The 24,641-nt window shown below is 42.3% G+C and overlaps 2 protein-coding genes across 2 annotated transcripts; one reads left to right on the forward strand and one right to left on the reverse strand.

The window, feature by feature from the left end:
- The first annotated feature begins 51 nt into the window (after window positions 1-51).
- Window positions 52-5,621, forward strand: cgrrf1 (cell growth regulator with ring finger domain 1). Its single transcript, XM_029495770.1, has 6 exons — window positions 52-425; window positions 867-1,003; window positions 2,977-3,154; window positions 3,361-3,505; window positions 3,599-3,706; window positions 4,159-5,621. Exons 1-6 carry the CDS (start codon window positions 322-324, stop codon window positions 4,462-4,464), a joined length of 978 nt encoding a protein of 325 aa, XP_029351630.1. The 5' UTR covers window positions 52-321; the 3' UTR covers window positions 4,465-5,621.
- psmc6 (proteasome 26S subunit, ATPase 6) lies at window positions 5,079-14,141 on the reverse strand. Its single transcript, XM_029495769.1, has 14 exons — window positions 14,043-14,141; window positions 13,589-13,668; window positions 11,999-12,038; window positions 11,838-11,890; window positions 11,291-11,358; window positions 10,743-10,857; window positions 10,469-10,556; window positions 10,204-10,265; window positions 10,005-10,128; window positions 8,857-8,918; window positions 7,807-7,927; window positions 7,632-7,712; window positions 6,397-6,468; window positions 5,079-6,313 (listed from the first exon to the last, which is right to left on the reverse strand). Exons 1-14 carry the CDS (start codon window positions 14,125-14,127, stop codon window positions 6,195-6,197), a joined length of 1,170 nt encoding a protein of 389 aa, XP_029351629.1. The 5' UTR covers window positions 14,128-14,141; the 3' UTR covers window positions 5,079-6,194.
- Between the last annotated feature and the right edge of the window lie 10,500 nt (window positions 14,142-24,641).

Here is a 24,641-nt window from a genome sequence, read left to right on the forward strand (position 1 = left end):
TATTTTGAAGTTATCCTTTTAGACGGATTTCCTCTTGTTGCGTCACTGTAATTTGACTCGGTTTTGTTTTGTTTTGTCTTTTAAACAAACCCGACAGATAACAATCAGTGAAATATTTCAGAGAAAAGCGTTCTCTCGGAGACAATTGGGGTTGGTGGGGTAATATTAAATAAATGTAAATGATTTGAAATAGGCTCAGTGTTGGGATTTGTACTTTTTAGGACACCGTATGTGTATCGGAGAAGTTCTGTCATGGCCGCAATGGAGACAGTGCATCAGATCCGATTATAGATTGCTAGTCTTGGGCACAGATAGTATGAAATGGCAGCTGTTTTCCTGGTGACCCTGTATGAGTATTCCCCACTGTTTTACATTAGTGTGGTGTTTTTGTGTTTCCTTGTCACCGCTGCTATGGTGCTCGGCTGGTAAGTCACTAGCTTAGCCACAGACCTGACAGCAGCAGTTTGACGGTTTAATATATGCATTTCTGCATTTCTTAAGCATTTGATTATAGCTACAGGGGTTGATGAGCTGATATACGAATGAGACAAACATAAGTCAAACACAAGATATTATTGTGGATTATTGTTAATGTAACTGGACTAGTGTTAATAATGCAAATTATCCGATCACTGCAAACAGCTGCAGATATAGCCTGTGATTGATGTTGCTCTAAAACCAGACTTCGTTCTATTTACACTCTAAGAATCAGCCCGTTTCCTTGACCGTCAAAAGGCTTCAACTTCGCTTCCCTGTGGCTGTGTTAAGGCCAGGTTTCTTAAGTGAATAATGAAAATACAGCACTACGGTCAGGTGACTGAGACGGAGGAGAGTGATGAAAACCAACTGTTCTCTCTGTTCCTCAGGTTTGGCTTTGATGTCCCTGTCATTCTTCGCAGCTCTGATGACATGGAGACTTTTCTTCAAACGCCTGAGAAGAAAATGGTTCAGGTGACCAATCCATTCGCGCTGGAGATGGACTTTGGAGTCGCGTCTGTTACTGGTAAGAACAGTCATCCTCAGTCAGAATGGGGGCGATATATGTGTGATCGCTGCTCTGTCATTGTAAACTAATCATTACAGTGTAAAACCATGATACTGCTCCCCCAAAGGTGAAACTGTTAAATAAATCTGATTGTCTCTAGCCACTCTGGATGCAAATACTTTGGCCTCCAGTTCCATTGTAAGGAATCTTGGAGTCATTTTTGATCAGGAAATGTCCTTAGTCCTTCATATAAAACAAGTCTCTGGGACAGCCTTCTCTCACCTATGCAACATTGCAATATCATAAACTGTAAGAGCCATGTATTCACCTTTGTTTGAAGGTTGTTTTCCTCCTAGTCACCAGAGGTCAATGAAGTGTCGTGGTGCAGGCTGAAGGTAGCTGCAAGTGTGATAAATTTGAGTTAATTATGTGCGTTTTGGCTGAAGTGGAAGGAGCCAAACTGTTTTCAATTGTGCTCGGGTTTCATTTTTTGTATTCATTGTGATAAAAGGCTTATTGGAAGCTAAAGGAACCGTCCTCAGAAATAAAAGGCATTTTGAGTTAAATCACAGCAACTTCTGTTATCAGTTCGTTTTGTTTACGTTAAACTGTGTACACGTCCTAACAATTTCATGCCCACTATCAGCCGGTAGCAACTAAGTATAGAATTACTCAATACAGAAAGATTCTGTCCCAAGAGGACTAAGAAAAACTAGTGCATGCATTTGTTACCTCTGTAATTCACTGTTATCAGGATGCCCCAACAATTCTCAGAAAAGCTTTCAGGTGATATTAACAGGAACTAGAAAAAGAGGTCACATTTTTCCTGTGCTAGCTTGTCTTCATTGGCTCCCAGTAAAATTCAGTTCTGAATTTTAAATCCTTTTCATAATATACAGAGCTCTTAGTAACCAAGTGCTATCATCTCTGAGAGCTCACAGTTCCTTATTGTTCCAGTTCCAGTTCCAGTCACTTCACTCTGGGGATGTAGGTTTATTTGTGATTCCTAGAGTCTCCAACAGTACATCCGGAGGCAGAGCTTTCAACTATCAGGCTCCTCTTCTATGGAACCAACTCCCAGTTGGTTGGGGGGTGGACTCACTGAGGGATCGCCTCAGTCACGGCTTTGAAGATTAGGCTTAAAACAATCCTTTATGACAAAGCCTATGGTTAAAAACCTCAGGTTTCAATTCTGTTTTTTTTCCTCTTGTTATGCTGCTATAGGCCTACACTGCTGGTGGTTGCTCTGAGTACCTCTCTCGCTATCTTGGTCTCTCTCCCCAATGCATATACATTACATCATTTCATGTTTCTAACCTTGTTTCTTCCCGTAGTCTGTGTTTTGTCACTCCTGTCCTCTTTCTTTCTGTGCCCTTCCTACAGGTGCTGAATCATCTCTCCATGTTCCTGCTCAGTACCTGCTGCTGCAATAGTTACCTTTAGCCATCATTACACCAATTACTCACTTCCTATTGTAACTTCTTCTCCCCTACTGCTAATAGTTACTACTTCAAATTTAGTACTACCTGGTTGGAATCACTTAATGTTTTCTGTATGTTTATTTGTATTTTCCATGGCATCCTCTCTCCTCCTGCTTTTTTTCTCTTTCCCTCTACGTGTTCCCCCCCATCCTCTCCCTCACCCTGGCTCTGACTGTGTCTCTGTCACTGCATTTTCTCTCTCTCTCTCTCTCTCTCAACCCAACAAGTCGAGGCAGATGCTGCCCTCATTGAGCCTGGGTCTGCTCAAGGTTTCTGCCTCTTCAAGGAAGTTTTACCTTGCTACTATCGCCAAGTGCTTGCTCTTGGAGAGATATTTTGGGTCTCTGCAACAACTCCATAGAGAGTTTGGTCTAGACCTGCTCTATGTGTAAAGTGCCTTGATATGTAAAAAATGTATATCAAGGCACCATATAAACTTGATTTAAACAATCTTGATTATTATCATCAGTGGTTCCATCTTAATTTTACATAAGTACACACTGCTTTCAGGTGGTGCATCAGTGAAACCCTGCTGTCTGGAGCCCTGTGTGCTTAGCTGCTTCTGGGGCTGTGAGATGAGTGCACTGCAGGAGGCGCTGCATGCTCACCAGCATGGCCAGAGACTTAGCACCTCCCAGGATTTCCATGCAGCCCTGCACCTCTGCTACCACCACTGCGAGAGCTTCCAGTATCCTTCACTGCCTCTACTACAATGAACAACTCATTCACATATTAGTCTGTGACTGTGTGTGTAAGAGTGGCTTGATTTGTAATAGCATGGCGGAGTCATCCTGTAAAAACAGTTGACATATCTTCAGGAGCTCCAGATGCCCCTCATTGTTCGTTGTCTTAAAAGCAACTACCTGTGTAGCTTCTTTGACCCCAGCTTTTCAGTGTCTGTGTTGGACACGAGGAACTCCACACCCAGATTCCTGTTGATTGGGGTATTACAGACTTTGGATGGTTGCCAAGGGAACGCTACCCTCTTGTGGCTGTGTTGACACTCGCAGAGCCAGATGCCAGAGATGTGTACAACATTGTGAGTCGTTTTATTCACACACATAGGTGCCATCTTCATCTGTGTTGAACATTAACGATGCAGCAAGTCACTGTGCTGTCTTCATCCTCTCAGGTGGCCAGTGTGACAGTGATTCATGTTCCTGATGACAAGTACAGCCTCCCTGCAAGGCTCCTCTTTCAGTACCTTCTCACCTCCCATGGGAACATGTACGAGTTAAAGGTAGGTTTCTGGTCAAGTGGAAGTAATAGTACTGTTAATGATTTTCCACTTAAGCACATTATATACACATATTTAAACAGAAAACTCCAACAATAAGCTAAAACTTGACCCATCTTTTGATTGACCATCCCTCTCTCACTACAGTCAGTTATACCCCTATGACAGGGAAGCACTCTCCTTCTGGTGGAGGACTTGATCCAAGGGATGGTTCCAATGCTGTAGAGATTTAAAATGTTCTGGCTGAGGTATCCCTCCCTTCAGTTTATTATACAGATGGGACTCACTAATCCCAAATTTCCACTTTAGAAATAGACAATTAACTATATGAAAAGGTTTTCTTTTACAACTGATCTGAGTTTGACCCATGATAACTGTAATGACATCACAATTCTGTTTGAATTGTATTCATGTGTCAAAACTCAAGTGAATGTCAGCATTTTTCTCTCCTGCAGCCTCTGTTCATGTCAGCTGACAGCGGTGGTATTTCTGGGGCCCCCGATTCAGAGCACACCACCAGCGAAACCCCTAAAGAAGCTGGCAGATTGGAGCAAGTGGCTGATGAGGATGAAAGCTGGACAGAAGGAATGGGCAGAGACTGTGTGGTGTGTCAGAATGCAGCAGTAAATAGGGTGCTGCTGCCCTGCAGACACGCCTGTGTGTGTGACAGCTGTCTCTCACACTTCCAGCACTGCCCAATCTGCAGGTCCTTTGTTTTGGAGTCCTTTACCTTAATGCAGGCACAAACTGCGGAGTACTGACTCTACATCTGGATGGTGAACTGAGTTGCATTCAGCTTCCATGATATGTCTGTATATTCTCATTCATCCAGGTCACAGTCATATCCGGCCAACAAACTGAATCGAAAGCAACCGGACTTAAGTTTGTCAAAGACGACATTTTGAATCCTATCCAAGGGGCTTCATCAGTTCATAACGCACCGGTCTGACTAGTCCTCACTAGTCTGACAAAACAGTGGAGTGGGACCTAGGTATTTAACCTCTGTGGGACTGTTCACAAAGCGCCTTGTGACAATAGCCTGCAAAACATCTTTGACAAACTTAAGTTCAGTTGCTTTCAATTAATTTGCTGGCCGGATAAGCTTCCATGATAGAAATACTCACCTGGACTGTAGAGAAGCACTTAGAATATCACAATTGCAGCAAATACACTACCAGCATTCACACTGGCTCGTGAATCAGAGCATTGTGAATATTGACACTCTTGACTGCAACCTGAGAGCTGCAAGCTGTTCCTGTGGTTGTAGTCCTGCTGCAGTGCATTGTCATTAAAATCAGTTTAACTAATTTACCTAATTGAATGACAGCTGAATGTACAGATTACTTTTATGTTTACACAGCTTTTTAATGTATGATTAGACCAATTTTTATTGAGCCCAGCCACTACTGCTGTATAACCCGACTCTAAATGAAGGTTTAATTTGGAAAGCAACTGGTGACAGACCAACTTACTCATGTCCAGCAATGTGCACCACTGACCACAGAGACCATGGTTGGGTGTGGGTCTTAACTGTGATTATGCCTTTCCCATGCAACTGCTAACTGAGCAGAAATGAAGTGTGAGACATAAACTAGTAGAAGTACAAGAGTTGGACACTTTTTTCAGATACCCAAGATTAAACTGTGTCTGAAACTGAGACTGTCTCTTTTTCCCCTTTTTAAACCTTCAATTTAGGTTCTGTATACATTTCTAACAGTTTATACTGTGTCTCTGAGAACTATTCTTTAAACAAAGGATTCTGTCAAATTTCATTTCTAAATACAATGTATATTTGGAAATGCTTGTGCTATCTGATTGTATGACCCTTAAAGAGCATCAGAATGGCTAGGGAACTATCCAACTTTCCCATTGACTAAGACAAATCCAGAGAAAAATAAAATATACCTCAAACTATACTGTCAAAATTTGTTTGCAATTTAGCACCACTGGCCATCATCGAGCTAACAACCCACAGCTTTATCTAGTTTACTTTACAAACCCATGCTGAAATAAGAATATAATTATGTCTTAAATCAGAAAACAGAATTGCCTTACATCGCAGTGCATAACACACATTAGTGTAAACCTTATGTATGACAAATGGAAACATTCTACAACTTGAAGAGACAACCAATGGGTCTGTCTTTGAGCCAATACAACTGATATCAGGACAAGAAGACCCAACAAAAGCTACAGGTCCTCTTTTTAATTCATCATGCCAGTCAGTCTGATTAGCCCACCCCTCCCCACACACTCAGTTGAAGACCACAGGGCTTACAACATTAAGGTGTATTTCAGTAATGAAGTCATTTATACAAGTGGTGAGTCAGACTAACAAGTAGAAACAGCAGTTACTGCTGAGACAAAGTTGCCTCCCACAAATGTAACACTTTTCTGTTTCTGGCCTCAAAGCAGAATACACAGCAAATCAATAATGCAAAAAAAAAAAAAAAAAAAAAAAAAGGTGAGAAGAAGCACTGATAGTAAGGATCTACACAGGTTTGTAGTCCAGCTTGGATTCCAGCTTCTTGGAATCAGCTACCTTCCTCACAGCTTTCATAAAGTCCTCCTGAGTTACATACTCCCGGTCAGAGCGGATGGCAAACAGACCTGCAGACACAGATGATTAAGATAATTGTCATTTATGGTTAAACATGGACTGATGCGATGATTTTGAAAGACTTATTTCCCACCTGCTTCTGTACACACATTCCTTAGATCAGCTCCATTGAAGCCGTCTGAGAGCTTCACAATGGCCTCAAAGTCTATGAAAAAGCACAGAAGTCGGCCTGTATTAGCTGTCCAATCATGCCAGTGCCTGCCTAGTTTAATTACTTGATTGCAAATGTATAGATTTATACATTGCAAATTTTTTTCATTATTATTACCAAAAATGTTATAGTTGCATCCATACCTTCATATTAATGATGACAGGAAGTGATTTCTGAACATTCAGCAGCTCAGGGTCAATGTTGCCAGATTGGGGGGAACTTTTGTTCTTGTCAGGTGGGGGAAAAAAATACACTGGGCAGGGGGATAAAATTTGGGCTGCTTTGGTTGGCATTTGGCGGGCTTTCAATATTGTGAAAACAGCACCCAACCCTCTGTCTCGTTTTTTTTTAAAGAAAAAATAACCCAACTAAATAAATTTGGCAACTTAACAGTGACATCAGTTCAGCAGACGCACTGTAGCCACGCTGAATTTGAAGTTGGTGGCCCAGCTAAGTTCATTATGCCGAAGTGGGGAAAATGCAGGAAAACCTGCAGAAAGGAATGGTAGACCAACCCTGAACTTAAAACCTGGATTGCACCTGTCCAAGGAGTGGACTCTAAAGCCCGTTGCAAGTATTGTAACACAGAAATAAGAGCTCAAAATCCAATCTCAATCAGCTGCTGTGCGGCCAGTTTGTGTGTCTTTCAGCCCCACAGGTGTGGAAAGCAGCAAGGAGAAAAAGAGAGAGGGAGGGAAAGGCGCCAAGAGTTGCATAATTTTGTTTTCTTTTAAATTTTTCTGCATGTAGTCCTTATGCAGGTCATTTGTGGTGTAAATTATAAAATTTCTTAGGCCTAAAAGCTTAAAAGGTGTACCTTTTTACGTGCAGCTGGCATTATTACTAATTTGGGCCTGGCGCTAGGCTGCCAGGGGTTCATTTTGCAATTTGTGTAGCCTATGGTTGATTTACTGCGCCCTTATTGGTTGCAATTTGCAAAAATGTATCTATCTTTCATTTGTGGTTATTTGATGCCGATAAAAAGCTCTGGATACTTGTGAGAGGTTTCTATTGCAGTGTTGTGATTTTACGGGTTGACACAGGTGTCTGGCAACTTCATGGTTTGGGCTGGTTTTTCAGTGGGTTCTAAGCTGTGATTGGGCTGGAAACTGTCAATCTGATCTGGCAACACTGCTCAGGGTGTCAAAGGGACTCACCTATCTCTCCATGCTTGGTGATGGGACTGGAATGGATCTTCAGGATATCCAGACGAGCCTGTTCATTGGGCAGCTCAATGTCTGAGCAAGACAAAAAGGCAGCAGTTTGTTTGCTTGCTTGCGATTATAAAAGTGCTGAGAAATAAGTGACAAGTAGGAGACCAGATGATCTTACGGATCTTGCGATCCAGTCTGCCAGGTCGCAGCAAGGCAGGGTCCAGCGTGTCAGGTCTATTGGTAGCCATGATCATCTTGACTCTGTGCAATGTGTCAAAGCCATCCATTTGGTTCAGCAGCTAGAACGACACACATATTGTCATTTTGGGTGTTTTTCCTGTTGCCAGTAGGTTCAGCTATACTAACATTACGACCACATGGCTAATTTTGTGTTCGTCTGCCTTTTGCTGCCAAAACAGCCCTGACCACTTGAGGCATGGACTCCACTGGACCCCTGAAGGTGTGCTGTGGTATCTGGTAACAAGATATTAGCAGCAGATTCTTAATTGTGATATGGGGAATTTGGAGGCGAAGTTAACACCTCAAAGTTGTTTTTCTCTTCAAACCAGTTTTGCTTTGTGGCATAGCACATTATTCTGCTGAAATAGGCCACAACCAGAGAATACCATTTCCATGAATGCATGTTCATAGTCTGCAACAATGCTAAGGTAGGTGGTATTTGTCAAAGTAATATTTACATGAAAGGCAGGACCCAAGGCTTCCTAGCAAAACTTTGTTCCAAGCATCACACTGTCTCTTGGTTTGCCTTCTTCCATCGCCATGTGTTGCTCAGGTAAGTAACGCACATATTGCTCCAGGTGACATTTAAGAAATTATTTATCACATTACTGGCGAATTTGGTGGAACGCAGGGGATCAGCATGGGCATGCTGCAATGCACTGTGTATTTTTCTATCAGAACCAGCATTTATTTCTTCAACAATGAAAAATAGTAGCTCATCTATCTGTTGGATCAGACCACATGCTCAATTGATGTAAGTGCAGCCACATCAATATGAAATAACTTGATAATGCATTTGAAGATCAACTTTGAAAGAGGTTCATTTTCTCAATAGAGCATGCATGCACCAGATTGTTCATTTGCTCTTGCTAAAGATTCATTCATTTGGATGATGTTGTAGCTTCCAGTAAGAAATTAACGGCTCATGTATGGGTTTACATTTAAATAAGAGTGATGGCTGTTTTATACATCACATCTGTGATCTTACCTCCATCAGAGTCCTCTGGATCTCTCTATCAGCAGAGGTTCCCTCAGAGAAACGACGGCCCCCTGCATCGAACAAAACATGTGAACATGATGCATGTACAATCTAGAACCTCAGGACCTGGTATTATTCATTCATTTATTCTTTGGATTTGTGGACCCTAGCCCTAATCAGCGCCATCAGCTCCAGTCATACACAGCTGACTTTTTTTTTTTAATCTGAGGGGTTATAGATGATGGCAAAAATGATAAGATAAAATTAGTTTAACATTTACTGTGTTTACATGGTCTTTAGTATCCCGGTTTTGATTGGGTTTTTGAGGTATCCTGTTTTTGTGATTGTGCATGTAAACACCGTATCCCGAATTCTTCGGCAGCAACTGTAAACAAAAGACATATAGGACATAGCGAACGCCTGTGCAGATAAGATGCAGTGATCAGAGAACGGGTTACTGGTATTTATCAAGTACACATGGATATAAATAACTGGGTTTCTCTGTGTCCCATGTAAACATCAATTGACGGCCAGCTAATGTTACAGTTAACTGGACCTGGTGCCAACTCAGTTACGCTAACGTGGGTAAACTAATTGATAGCATTAAGATAATATCTACACCCCATGATGCATTAACTGCTGACTGCATTTTAAGATGGCCTTGTTCCAGTATTTCTCTGAGAAAGACCACTGATGAAGATGACACTAGTCAGGTATCATTAACCTTTTACTGACCTAATTTTAGTGTTTTATTTATTTCTTTTTTGACATTCAGCCTCGATTTGACATTGTGTATGGTTGAGATGTATAAGTTGTACGGGAAAAAGCCATTTTCAACTGGCCAGCCAATAAATAGGTTGTAAGAAGTAAATCTGCTGTCAAGTGTCATTTGTTTACACCCCCATGGCCTCCCAGAGAGCCTGCCACCGCTGCTGAAAAAAGGTCCTAGAGGAAACACTGCAACCATTAGTGTAATTTCTTGCTGAATTGAAGGTTAGCCACATCCTTACTACCTTTATCGTTTACAGTTTTTGTTTCTGACAAAAATGTTTGGAAATATTGGTTGATGCCTGAAACTGATAGGAAAGTGCTTTAAAAATCACCTGATCTCAATGCTTCGGATAGAGCAAAAAGAAAATAAAGACTTAATCACTCACCAATGGCATCAATCTCATCCATAAAGATGATGCATGGCTGGTGGTCCCTGGCATAGTTGAACATCTCTCTTATCAGCCTTGCACTTTCACCAATGTACTTGTCAACAATAGAGCTGGACACCACCTACAGTAGATGCGCACTCACACACTCAGAAAATGCAAATCAGTGGGAAACTCTCAGCGTGCTATTGATACACACCTTGAGGAAGTTACAGTCTAGCTGACTTGCCACTGCCCGGGCCAGAAGAGTCTTCCCTGTACCTGTTGGAAAGGGAATATCATCGACACAGAATCAGCTGTTCCCACACATTATCATTAGTTTGGTATCACTAAATTAGATGAAGAACTTGAGGCATCTGAAGCAGATTAATTTGTTTTTGTCTCAGATATGAATACCAGCTACGGTGTGTTTTTTGTGCACACACACATAATGGATAGATAGTGTGTGATGTCGAGCCACAAACCTGGAGGTCCATAGAGCAAGCAACCCTTAGGGGGGATGATTCCCACCCTCTGAAAGAGCTCAGGGTTGGTCAGAGGCAACTCAATTACCTAAAACACACCCCCCCCAAAAAAAAGAGAAAAAAAAAAAACAAACAGTCTCAATTATGCAGCTTCTCATCAAAAACAGAAGTCTCAGACATTGAAAGCCTATAGTGTTTTCATCACAGCGCCAGTGTATGTGTCTGAGTAAGCAACACAGTCACCGCCAAACTGTGCTGTGGGCTTTTATTGTACCTCTCTTAGCTCCCGGATCTGCTCGGACAAGCCTCCAATTTCAGAGTAGGAGACACTCCCTGGGTCCTCATGAGACATATTGTACACCAGAGGGTCAACCTCTCTGGGTAGGTACCTTTGAAAGAACAGGAAACGTGTGTTGAGCTCTGACAGGAAAGGGCATCATACCAACAAACACAAATCCCTAGAGTAAAAGGGGATTTTCCAAAAAATAAATACATTTTACTGTGCTGTTGATGCATAAAACTGTCAAATAAATCAACATACAGATGGGAAAGTTGTGTCATTTTTCAGGATCCAAAGACTTAATAAAAATATACTGCCTGAAAAACAAAGACAAGACAGTAGCACCTACATCTGATAACATCATAAACAATAGAGACTGTATTAAAAAATAAAATACTCTCCTTAGTAAGTGATAAGTTAATATGTATTTGAGTTCCTTGGCTACTGATCAAACTCATCATAAGGCGCATCAAAACCTAACCCTACCCAGTATACACCCTGTGAGAAAAGGTTCAATGAGAGTTTACAGAAACCCAGCCTACCTCATTATAGTGAGGGTGGTCATGTCCAAAGCCACTCTGGTTCCTGGCTTTAACTGGGACTTGTCCAACTGAAAAAAGATGAGGAATATAAGTATAAGCCTTAGTTTTTAACTGAAGTCACTGAAACAGATAAGCAGTTGAAAATGAATGGATGAATGAAAGAAAAATAGTATATGATTGTGATAAATTTTTGCAAATTTTTGTATTTGGCTTTAGTTTACACAATCAATTTTGGAATCCTCAGAAAGTCACTGACAAACAAAATCATCATCAATACAACAGAATAGAGCAATGCAACCTGAGACTAAGAAGCAGATAACACACCACATGGTACAGGTATGTGTACACCAACTCTGGTGTCTCATACTCAGAGAATAACAATATAGCCTCTATAACACTAGTGGACAAGATTACAAATGGATGAAGGAAGGAAGGATTAAAAAAATATATATATCAATGAAGCTGCATTTGTTATGTCTGTTTTCCTTTAATTTCTTGAAAATGAAATAATCACACTATCATATGATGTTAAGAATTCATCACTCACCTGCCTACGGCATCCAACCACATACCGGGGTCCATTAGTGGCCTTGACAATGACTGACATTATGTACAAAACATACAAGTACACTACTTTAGCATGAAATTTTTTAAAAGGTTTCAGCATTGCAGCTCTTAGGTAACATGGGCCTGCAAAGGATGACTTACATTTTTCCTCAGTCAACTGTTTGAGCACTTCTCCAACAATCTGTGGGTAGTAGGACAAAGCTGAGGTCAGTAATGACCAGGCAAAGTACAGATTCTGAATCTATAGTAATGAACTACATATATACATTTTTACAATTCAATTTTAAATACAGCAAAGTCATACTGTCATAGATCATAGACAGGGCTGGCATAGACAAATTTATCCCAATAATGTTCAGAGATAAACTGATAAGAATGTGAATATATTGGTGACTGAGATACTTTGTTATGATGTGGCCCCATAAATACATCTGATTTGGATACTTTTCCTGCTCTATTAACAACAATTTTCTGTGAACTGTGGTGACAAATATAAATTCACGACAAGTATCATCAGTAGTTGTCCTATAATGAGGTGACAAAACAGACGTTATTGTACTTGGCCCTAAGCACCTCAGAAAAATACTATCTAATCATCTCATCAGTTTGGACGACATCGCTTTGGCTTCCAGCTACACTGTAAGAAACCTTGGAGTAATTTTTTAACCAGGACATGTCCTTTGTCCCTCACATAAAACAAGTTAGTCGGGCAGCTTTCTTCCACCTGAGAAACATTAGGAAAATCAGAAACATCCTTTCTCAGGATGATGCAGAAAAACTAGTCCATGCATTCGTAACTTCTAGGCTGGACTACTGTAACTCATTACTATCTGGATGTCCAAACAAATCTCTAAAAGGCCTTCAGTTGATTCAGAACGCTGCTGCACGAATATTATCAGGAACTAGGAAAAGAGATCATATCTCTCCTGCGTTAGCTGCTCTCCTTTGGCTGCTAGTAAAATATAGAGTAGAATTCAAAATCTTTCTGTTAACATATAAAGCTCTCAATGGCCAAGCTCCATCGTATCTCAGAGAGCTCATAGTTCCTTACTGTCCTGGTAGGTCACTCCGCTCTCTAGATGGAGGTTTACTTGTGGTTGCTAGAGTCTCCAAGAGTAAATCTGGAGGCAGATCTTTCAGTTATCAGGCTCATCTTCCATGGAACCAACTTCCAGCATCAGTCCGGGGGGCAGACTCTTTAGCAATTTTCAAGACCAGGCTTAAAACATTCCTGTATGACAGAGCTTGTAGTTAAAAAGTCCTCTACTCTTTAGCTATGCTGCTGTAGGCCTAGGCTACTCTCTCCCCCTTTGTATGCGCTGATAAGAACTATCCTTCTTAAAAAACACAGTTTCACCCAGTTCTATGCATTTATACTGCATTTACTAACCATGTTCTGCCAAAGTCTCTGTCTCTCGCAGTTCCTCTCCTCTCTCTCCCTGTCATCCTACAGGTTTGTGACTCATCGCCATCCTATTCTCTCTCTCTATGGCCACCCCCGCGAGTCTGGTTCTGCTCGAGGTTCTGCCTCTTAAAGGAAGTTTTTCCTTGCCACTGTCGCCAAGTGCTTGCTCATCGGGGGAGCTGTTGGGTCTCTTAAAATAATTTTATAAAGAGTTTGGTCTAGACCTGCTCTATATGTAAGTGTAACTTTGTTATGATTTGGCGCTATACAAATTAATCTGATTTGATTGTCAGTAATGGGGTTAGTGTGAGATGAAATGTCTTTACCTGTCCAACGCTTTGCAGAGCCTTCAAGTCATTCTCTGACTTCTCGTACTGTTTAGTTTGCTCTCTCAGCTGCTCTCTTACTGAAAATGAGAAAAATTACTACTCAGTATCTGAGTTAGCGTAACTGTTCACAATTACCTTCGCCCAATGCTCTTGGTAGCCTGACTGACACGGGTATATCAATATTAAAGTTACACTGACTATCGTCAACTGACTTAAACTAGTCATTGACCAAGTCATTATCTGAGACATTACTATTCTCTATTCGCCGTAATACAAATTAGCATTGCTACCGCCAACCGTTTCACTTCCATTCATTTCTATTGTATGCTAACTGCATGACAAAGCACTAGCTACCTTTCAAGCTAACTGAGACTACTTGTCCAATACCACCGATTCCATGGCGAACAAGACGTCTCCTATCACACAGACATACAAATGAACTATCTCTTACATTCTTTTAACCGCCCGTCTACTTCTTTGTGTTCCAGTAATTTTTTCCTGTAGTCCTGGAGGGCTTTCTCCCTGCCGTCCGCCATGACGCCACACTGAATGCTGGGTAAATGTAGTAGTTGTCGTTTTCGTCATGATTCGTGTTACTGCTCTTCCTCTTTTTGGTTTATTGGCAGTTGGTGCATGCATTGCCGCCACCTACTGATCTGGCATATGAACTAAGGATTTTTTCTGATTTATACCAAACAAAAAATCCAAAAAATAAATAAACCAAACAAAATTAGAGTATAGTTAAAGCGAATTGAGCACTACCTAGGCACTTAAGAGCCTATTCATTCATTTTGGGTTTTTTTTATATTATTGACATTTTGTGCTCCAATCTGTCTTGGTACTCCCTCCAATTGCTGTTTTTTAAATGTACTTTTGACAGTGCCATTAAGTATGTTCCATTGTTTCTTCCAAACTGCTATATCCATACCAGTGCTATGCTCCTTAATTCTCTTTATTTAGCCTAGTATGATCATTTCTTCATTGGGGTTCCACTCTCTCCTGCTTGTTGTCTCATTCTTGTGGCCCTGCACTCCCAACTAATATCTGTATGGTACTACTCCTTGTTTTCAAAGCGTTTATGTTGCTTTTTCTGTTGTGACACCTATCTTATCCATTGTGAGCATGGACTAAAATTATAATAAAATAAAATTGATATTTTCAAATAAAGTTCTTAAGTTTTTTCTTCAGAAGAAACTCATGAAGAAAGTTGAGAAAATACTTGAGAATAAATGGTTTCCTGGAAAACAAAGTTCTCAAATTTGTTCTTTTCACAACATTTCACGACAGTTGAAAAAGTGAGAGAACCTGTTCTTTGTTTTCCAGGGGACACTTCAACCTCAGTTAGCTGTGCTGCAGCAAGGAAAGAAATCTGGGCTCTGTTGACATTGCAACATCTGCGACATCGCCTCCTCCTTGTCCTTCCTCCATCAACCCAGTTACCCTGCAATGCTACAATACTTTCAACCCCACCGGTTCATTAATCGTTTTGTCTCAGCGCCCTTCTTTTTCACCTCCGACTTGAAATTCACCCACGTTTTTTTTACACTTGTGCTGTCTCTCAGCTGAGACAGCCTCAGCCACTTTTGCCCACCCTCTAGACTTCTTTTCAGCTGATACTCCCACATTGTCTATTTTTACAAATCGTAATTTTTTTCTTACAATAATTTCCAACCTCAAGCTCCTGCTTTGAGAAGTTTTTGGACCTCTTCTTTTCCTTCTCCATAATTTACAATGTTTATTTATGACTAATGTCCTTTTAAATGTTTACTGGCTTGTATGTTTGTGGTTATGTGGTTCTTTAGCTGCTAAAGATAGGTGTAATTGAATGCGAGAGAAAGATAAATCACTCAATAGATCTCTAAATGATTTGACCCCTCGCTTCTAAATTGATGGCTACGCAACTGGTTTGCAAGCTTGTTAAACAGATTATAAACTCATTTGAAAGGAACTCCACTGTTGGTTATTGCTGTGGAAAGAAGGGAGGCCCTCCTGTCCTTCTACATGTGCTTGGTCTTGCAGTTTGGCGGTGCTGGCCTCACACAGGTCCTATGTTCCTCCTGTTGTGCCTTGTTATCCTTTGTGACATTGTCAGAGGCGCCTTAACTGAGCTAAGGACAAAAAGGGCGTCAATAGTACCAATACCTGGTTTAAGCACAATGGTATCCCTGTGCCTCATTGGACAGGGATACCATTGTCCTTAAACCTGACCTAAACCCCATAGAGAATCTTTGGGTTGAAGATCTGAAGGCTGCTTGTTACGGCCCGAGTGCCGAAGTGTGTGTGTGTGTGTGGCTTCTGTGCTTGTGGTGGTAAACATGTTCTTACTCTTCAGTAGTCCAACAGTTCTGTCTTCAAAGTCCTTTTTGAAAAATCTTGACGATGCCGCCCCTCTCAAAAAGAAAGTAATCAAACAGAGGAGGCTGGCTCCCTGGTATAGTTCCCAAATTCGTGCCTTAAAATAGACGTCAAGGAAATTAGAAAGAAATTGGTGTTCCAGTAAGTCAGAAGAGTCTCACCAAGCCTGGAGAGATAGCTTAAAAACATATAGAAAAGTTATCCGTAGTGCTAGAAGTTCATATTACTCAGTACTAATAGAAGAAAGCAAGAACAACCCCAGGTTTCTCTTCAGCCCTGACTGTTTATTAGACCCAATACCAACTAGTCTCTTTAAAGAGATTTTTTTTCTTAACCTTCTGGTTGTGTTCACCTCTCGCCCCTTACTTTAGTGTTACCGGTCAAAATTGACCGGTAACACTAAAGTTTTAAAGTTTTAACTGCTCTTAAATTAGCACAAAAACCATTTTTCACCACCAAATTTTTATTCAACATTCTTTAGCTGTGAACAATGTCACAAAGTAGTGTTTAATATTCATTTATAGAATTAGACGTAAAATAACTGCAGTGAAAATACAAATAGGCACTGAAAATGTATTACAAAATGAACATGTAATGTTAAAACTAAATGCAAAACCAAAGACCAAACTCAACATGAAGTCGTGTGTGTGTGTGTGTGTGTGCATGTGAATTCATGCACATGAGTGACATGTGATACTCAGGTCAGAGTGGGCCTTGCAAACATAGGCATCACATTTGCAGTATCTCAGGCTTGTTTTGTTGTCTCTAGGGGCACAGAGCTCACAGCGCTTCCTTTTCTGCCCATGTCCTTGTTGGAGGAGAGCAGCCAGGGCAGTGGCTGGGGCTTGCACACTCCTAACCAGAGTGGCAGAGGCTGGTGTGCGGGGAATGTGCTGGCACCTTTGAATAAGAGGAGTCACCAAAGCTTTCCCCAGCTCTGCTAGGAAAAGTCTCCTCTTGAAACTTTTCCCCTGATTCCAGGTTGGGTCGATGGCTGTCCACACCACCTATACGTTGAAAGCATATGTTATTCGTCACTGTCCCTACCATGTTGAGCTTTCTTTTCAGCAGCTCCTGACCAAGAGCATATAATGTGAAGAAGATGTCGCATGTGATATTATGCCCTTGGAGACCGGTTGTCATATCCAGCACAACACGCATGCCCTGTTTTTTTTCAGCCTTTCCAGTACTGGGTTTCCCCATGTATACCTACATATTCCAGGCATAGCTGCTCCTGGCGTCACATGCTGCCCAGATCTTTATTCCATATTTCCCTGGTTTGCTTGGAATGTACACCTTGAAGGAACTGGCGTCATCTTCATGATGTTTTCCACTCTTGCTCTACTTCCTCTGTCCTGGGGAGATGAAGACCAGAGCAGGTGTCCACCCTTTGTTATGATTTGGCGTTATATAAATAAATCTGATTTGATTTGATAAAAAAAAAAAAATATATATATATATATATATATATCGTCTTAAGAAATCTATTTTGTTTCTCCGGATCTCTGGGTGTGGCATCTTTGGTGCTCTGATCTGACTGATGGTTTCACATGGACCTTTCATGAATGCCCACAGGGGAGGTAGGACAATGTGATAGTTTGCTGGAGAGGACTGGCTTGAGCTGGGATACGTGGAAGACAGGGTGGACTCAGACCTTTACCTTTACCTTGGACTGATCACCTGTTGCCAACCTGTTTCGTCCCCGTTCCTGCATGCTTGCCTAGCAATCGGACTGATTACCAGATCCCGACCTGTTTCTGTTCTGACCCTGCCTGCTTATCTGATCCCCGGCAACTGACCTCGCCTTCAGTTCTTGAGCAACAAGACAACCCGTAAATCCCTACTGTACTGGCTGCCTGACCCCTCATCCATCCACCAACTCTTCATCTGCATCTTTGTCTTCTGTTCTGGCTGCCGCTCCTAACATGCCCCCCCCCTCAAGCCACAGATGCTCCTGAGGCACGTGTAGGGACACCTGAATACTACATCAGGGATCCAGAGACCTGTGCGCCCTTCGTCACTAACTGTACCCTACTCTTCACCCGCCAATCATGCACGTTTTCCATGGTGGCATTTGCCATTAACCACGTGATCGGCCGTGCATGGTTGTAGGGAACAGCAGAGTGGGAACGACAGTCACCAGCCTTCCTGAGTTTCCCAGCCTTGATGGTGGAGCTTCATAAGGTTTTTGGCCAAACTCCTGCCCAATCCGAAGTTGCTTGTGAACTTCTTAAATTGAAGCAAGGGCAGCGGTCAGTGGCAGACTTCTCTATAGACTTTCGCAGCCGATGCGGCCAGTGTGGCTGGAATCCCACAACCCAGGTCGATACCTTCATACACGGATTGGCCGACTACATCAAAGATGAGCTGGTGTCACATGAGGTTCCTGCCTCTCTTGATGACATCATCAACTTGGCCTTCCGCATTGACCTCAGGGTTCAGGCTCGGCAACGGGAACGATGCCAGGGAGCCACCAACCCCTGCAGTTGGGACGCATCTCCCTTACCCCTGCAGAATGAAGGCGATGTCAGTTACTCTGCCTGCAATGTGGAGGAGGAAATTTTGTCACCACCTGCCCACTAAAAAGACAGAACTCAGCCCTAGCTGAGGAGGTAACAGGGCCTCCTCACACTCGCCATCCCCTGCTCCAAGCTCGCCTGCTTCTTCTGGATGGTTCTCACACCCTGGCAATCCTCATCGACTATGGAGCCAATTCCTGCCCAGTAATTGGGTTTTGGGCAGGTCCCACTTACTCATCCAATCCCTGCACGAGCCCTCAATGGTCACAAGATGGGCACCATCACCCACCAGACATTGCCAGTCTCCATGCTCATGTCTGGGAATCATTATGAGACCATCCAGTTCCACATTCTGGACTACCGTGATCTGCCTCCGGTCCTGGGACAATTTAGTAAACACACAAAGACCACTTATTGGTTGGAAGGAATATGTATATTACGCAATATTGGAGACACAGGAAGGTACAAGCAATGTCTCGAAATCAAAGAGTTGTGCACAACAGTTATATCGGGCTGTTGACCGCATTCCTGTTCTACACAAATTTAAAATACATCCTTACATGGAGGTTCAGGAGGCCCATCTTCAGGCCCAAGTTCAGGTCATGACGACTAGCTGAAATCTATGACTACACATAGGTACAGATGTTTCCGATTACTTACAGTTACATGAGTTATGGTTGTTTTTCACAGTAGCAATTGTTGTTTTGAATGATGAACGTCCTGCTTTTCCATATTACACTACACAATAGCAGAGCCAGCAAACCGAAGTCTACCTGGTCTGGTATTGGTCCTTTAACTCAGCCATCCCCACATTATCTATTTTTTATTTATTATCTGAATCTAAACTTTTTATTTTGAAAAATGACTGGATTCTCTCTGTTACATCAGTCTATGTCTCACTCTTGATGCATGTCAAGACGTCTTGGTCACGTGATACGTTACCATGAAAATGAAACCCAGAAGCTAGTGAAATGATCAAAAAAGGACAGTTTCTTTGTGAAGGGGAAAAGGCCCAGTGAGGAGACAGGAGAAGAGCCTGCTACTTCCATGAAAAAGAAAGCTGCATTTAGGTTCAGGGTTAGGGGGCAGAGAGGATGTTACTCATGTTATGTTGTTGGCGCAATGTTACGAGGACACTGCTAATGAGTGCCCAGCGGATGCATGTTTATTATGAAATTTAGAAAATAGCACAGTTTTTATGCCGAACGTGTCATTTTATTTTGTTGTATTTATCCACCATACCTTAAAGGAAATATTATCTGAGATTAAACTGGTCCGTGGCGCAGAAAAAGTTGGGGACCGCTGCTTTAACTAGTGATGATTGACTTATCGACTGATCACGGTAAGTGACCTGTAGTAAAGTTGAGTTTCACAAACACAGTTGCACGCTATACTAATTGTCTCTGCCCAGACATAAGCCTCTTACTTTTGTTACTCTGAGTTCAAGGGAGAAAGGAAAGCGATCTGCTTTGAGTGTCTGCAGCACGTTCGTTGGCTGAGGGTCGAGCAGTCCATGCCTCACTCTTCTGACGAGGTGATATGAGAGAATTCCTCGGCAGCAGCAAGGAAGATCACGGGTGGAGGACAGTATACTTTGTTACATCTTTAACAAAGTTGTCACATTTTTCTTCACGGAAACGTAAGATCAGCTGATTGCACAGCAATCTATATTGGGTCCAAACTAGGGAAAACAACAACAGAAGTCTATGTGCTTGTCCCATGAGTTGAAGATTGTGATCTAGGATTAAGGTGGTGGCACTCAAGTGTTTGAGATAGTCCTCCCTTCGGTGGCCAAATTGTGGAGAAAGCTTGGAGTAGCTCTCTACTGTACCTGGTGCACTGGGAAAAAGCAACGAAGGGGTGCTGCTGCGGTGTCTTTATTATGTGTGGCGTCACCGGGGACCCCTGCTGAGTGTGCCTGGTTTTGGCCAATGTCCATGTTGAGTTTTCATTCAAACTCAGATTCACATCTTGGTGTGACTCATGGGGGTCGTGGCACTGTTTTCAAACCTTCAGCCCATTCTGGCTCAGGCTTTTGGAGGGACATGTAGGCCTCTGTATTGTTCTTTTCAGAGCACATGAGTAGAGATCCCAACAGTTGTTAAAATTTTCAGACATTTAGTCTTTTCCACTTGTTAACAGTCACAAAACAACACTGAAGTGTACTTCAGTTCCAAATTATTAAACTCCACACTTTTAGTTTTTTAAAAATATTCAAAATTTCAGCAGGATTTTTCAGATCACTTACATGAGTTGTTAAATTCAAGCTCCTTTTGCCATAAACGTCTCCAAAGGCTTATCTACTGTGAAGAAGCATTTCTTACTAAATGTAGTTTTAAATAGTTTCTTACACACTCACTCTATTCTCCAAAAAGTTTCTTCTTCTGCTAAAAAGATGTCACTCTAACCGTACATAAAAAAATGAAGATAAAGTTTTATGGAAATTCTTCAGAGTTCATACAGAAAATGTTTTACTTTTCCAAAAAAAAAAAAAGAAAAAAAGAAAAAAGAAAATCACGTGTCATGCGGTATGAAAACCTTTTTCTTCCACTCTCTAACACAGACTGCTACACAGTGAGTGTCTGATTCTGGCTTCATACTCTTGACTGACAGCACTTGTTGCTAATGAACATGTGCACCTGTTTACAATGAAATCAAAATGGCACGCTCTCCTAAAGCAAAAAATACAAGCATAGATTCCTGCATATATAAATAAAAAAACTATTAATTTTACCATATTCTTACATCTTTTTTATCTTTTTTTATTATTTTTATATGAATTGAACTGTACAGAAACATGAATCATGAAATAGGAAATTAAAAGGCACAAAATATTATCTTAGTGTTTTTGCCTCGGCAGTCAGCATTCCTTGGTTTGCCTTTGTCAGCTGTGGGCACCCATTCCTCCTTACTGGTGCCACCACATCTGTGTCCTGTGTCTGTTATGTACTGGTGCTGAAGAGCTTACAGTGGGCAGGGCCTCCGTGCATGTCAAGGCAGAGGCTACTGTCATCCCAAAGGTTGGGAGGGGTTGCGGTGCCCTTCGTCGCCTGGCCTATGTTGGTTCGCAATGGCTGCTAGGGTGGCTGGCATGCTCCTGTCACTATACTGCGCTGGGGGTCAGGGTTCTGGCGGGGGGCCTGCTGGATTCCCTAAGAGTCCTCCCCCATCCCGCCTGTGGGACCCTTCGACCACTGCAGGAACAACCCTCTGGCGAGCCCTCACTTGCCTGGTGTGTTAATTGCACTAATATCACTCTTCACTCACCAAACACTTTATCGTAGATGTTTGGTGAGTGAAGATCCATTTAGGCACACAGTGAAACACATGATTTTTATGCACCACACCTTGGGGGATGGACTGGTGGGTTCAGGGCACACTCTGTTGGGGCAGACTGCAGGACAACAGTGCACTGCAGCCCTCTGACTTGCTCCCATCTACCTCTCCTGTCCCCTAACCTAAATGCACCACACCATATCCAATGTCACTAATTCATGGTACGTGCTTCCAGGACAACAATTGAGGAAGGGGGATACTATCACTTACTTACTGCTAGTCATGGAATGGCTTGGGGGGCCCAGCTCTCCACAGCATGGCGGGTCTCCAGGCATTTTGTAGCAATGCAGCACCGATCCCTACTGGTCACTGTGAGTCCAAAGTCACTGCTGCTGTCTCCACTGCCTTTGTGCGTTAGGAGCTCAGGGGCTCCTGCAGTCCCTGAAGGCCTTCCCCCCAGTGGGGACTCCACCTGTGTCCGCCCCAAAGGGGCATTGCTTGGGCCCTCGGATGGGCCCTTGGGTTGTGGGGATGCCTTGTGCCTCGTGCCTTCCGGTGGGTGGGGGTTGGGACTTGGGGTGTGCGGTGGGTGTTGGTGGGCCCTCCTGTCGAACTCCTATGTGTGCTGGCTCAGGCAGTTCAGTGGTGCTAATCGTTACCCCTCTGAATCTCTTGGGGCTGCAGTGGCTTTCTGGGTTTGGCGCCTCTTAAGTTCCCACACGCTCGGTGGCAAGCCTGGAGACTCTGGTCTGTGGCCCCTAATGCCACTCTGGGCCCTGGTGATGGTCTCACTCATATTTAGGGAATGCCCACATGCACGCACATCTTAACTTGCCAGCTTATGTTGGGTCGCGTCATAAAGAATTGATGAATCCTGCCAAAAATGGGCTGAACTGTCAAACAATCTATAACTATGTGCCCTATCTTTGACTTGGCTCCTCTGATGGGACATCTTCTCCTATATGGAATCCCATCACTGCCCTCCCTGCCTCACAAAGGTCATTTCACTCAATAAACAACTAGTTTCAACAAACTACTTTCCAGGTAGGGCTGGTAATGCTCAACTGCACACACTGAAATAATAAAATCTTTAGCTACAATACTTAAAGTGCAACAATCTCACAAAAAATTTATACATCTCGTGGTGTTGCAGACACAAAACACAAATAATGAATATCAATATCCCTTTGCTTTTCCTCTGATTAACATCAAGCTGGTGATTTATAACACTCATTAACTGTTTTGCAGACTGGAGTTTTAGTCTATTTCTTTAACTATAATTTGACTAAGCTCTGCTCTATTTGAGGATGAAGCAGACTTAATATCACTCTCTCTACAAAACTGTGAGAGGATGTGGATGCCAAAAAGAAGAAGCAAATTCAGATTTTTAGAATAAAAACCTTATTCTAAGAAAATGTGTTAGTGTAATGCTAGAATCCAAACAGGTGACAGCAAGGAAGTGTGTCTTTTTCATTTTCTTAATCATCTTCATCATCATGATACCACTACTAATGTGAGGATTTCTGTATTGTTCATTCATATAATGAATTCATATTAATGTGAGTAGATACAGAACCACTTAGCCCAGACATTTGTTGTGTTTGCTGGATAGATAAAACATCTCAGTCACACTATTCTATATACTATATAAAAGGGCCTGATCTTTTAATTTGTCATGCTGTGATACTCACTGAGAGCCTTAATCTACAGCTCTGTTGATGGCGGACTATAATACTCATCCAACACCCATCCACCCACCAGTGCCACCCGACACATCACCATCTGCCCACAGATGAGCCAGTGATACCCCTATGAGCCAAGAAACCAGGCCTGGGGACCAGTTACCATCTCTGTGGGAAAGCACAGCCCAAGTGCCAGTCAGGCCCCTCGTGCAAAAGACTGTAGGACCCTGCAAGGCCAAAGAGACTGCAGGAGAGAGCAATGATCCATGCCTCAAGGACAGCCCCTGTCCCCTAGAAGGGGGAAAAAAACTGTGAACTGCAGGGAACCAACCTGTGCCAGACCAACAGAGGCGACCAAGGCACCATGCTGCAATGGACCCATCAATACAAAACACCAGGAGACAAAGCCCAAGCGCAGAACCTTAGAAAACCCCAGGGACACACTCAGTCCCCCAAGTAAAAGAGCATTAAAATCATAGCAATGTTTCAATGTCTAAATTTCCCTGCATGTCTCTTCTGAGGCTTGTTGTACTAAACGTATCATCGCCATCACCAGAATAGAAAAATGTCCTGGTTGGGAGTCAAACCTTTGTTTTATAATTAATTCGGGGGTAACCAGAGACAAACTCACGAGAGCCCCTCCCTACCTGACTTGAAGGTCTGCTGCTACTCCCGTAGGAAATAATTCACTATATCGATCAATAAATCAATATATTATTCAATTGAACTTCATTTGTATGGCACTTCATTTGTATGCTCTTTTCAAATTGCAACATTGCACAAATTGCTTTACACATTAAAAAATAAAAATAAGCATTATCCCTCACCCAGGCCACATCAACATCCACTCGCACAAAGACACTCGGATTAAAGCAGGGCATTATTTTTGTCTTGCAAACGTAATTAGGACGCCAAATAAAAAAATGTCCAATAAGTTGACACTTTTTTCGTTTCAAATCAGTGGTTTTAACAGTGTGAAATCAGTGGTGAGTAGGAGTGGGTGTACGCACTGACTCGGTGACCGATTCTCCTTGGTGAATGATTCATATAAACTCGAGTCAAAGAAATGAACCGAGTTTCGCATCACTACCATGAATAACAACTGTCTTGTATGACACTTAATAAGGCTGCTTTAGCAGTGCGTCACTGATCCTGACCAATCAGCAACTTACATGTAAACACGCCGAGGGTTGATAGGTCAGGGGTTACTAAAGAGAG

The sequence above is a fragment of the Echeneis naucrates genome, chromosome 24 (genome assembly GCF_900963305.1).
Source record: "Echeneis naucrates chromosome 24, fEcheNa1.1, whole genome shotgun sequence".
Taxonomy (NCBI): Eukaryota; Metazoa; Chordata; class Actinopteri; order Carangiformes; family Echeneidae; genus Echeneis; species Echeneis naucrates.

Excerpts from the sequence above, each read along its gene's own strand:
- cgrrf1 (XM_029495770.1), top strand. The coding sequence starts at position 322 with ATGGCAGCTGTTTTCCTGGTGACCCTGTATGAGTATTCCCCACTGTTT. Across the intron at positions 426-866 it reads GCTGCTATGGTGCTCGGCTG|GTTTGGCTTTGATGTCCCTG; the intron begins GTAAGTCACTAG and ends TCTGTTCCTCAG. Across the intron at positions 3,707-4,158 it reads GGAACATGTACGAGTTAAAG|CCTCTGTTCATGTCAGCTGA; the intron begins GTAGGTTTCTGG and ends TCTCTCCTGCAG.
- psmc6 (XM_029495769.1), bottom strand. The coding sequence starts at position 14,127 with ATGGCGGACGGCAGGGAGAAAGCCCTCCAGGACTACAGGAAAAAATTA. Across the intron at positions 13,669-14,042 it reads AGACGGGCGGTTAAAAGAAT|TAAGAGAGCAGCTGAGAGAG; the intron begins GTAAGAGATAGT and ends TCTCATTTTCAG. Across the intron at positions 6,469-7,631 it reads CACCAAGCATGGAGAGATAG|ACTTTGAGGCCATTGTGAAG; the intron begins GTGAGTCCCTTT and ends GCTTTTTCATAG.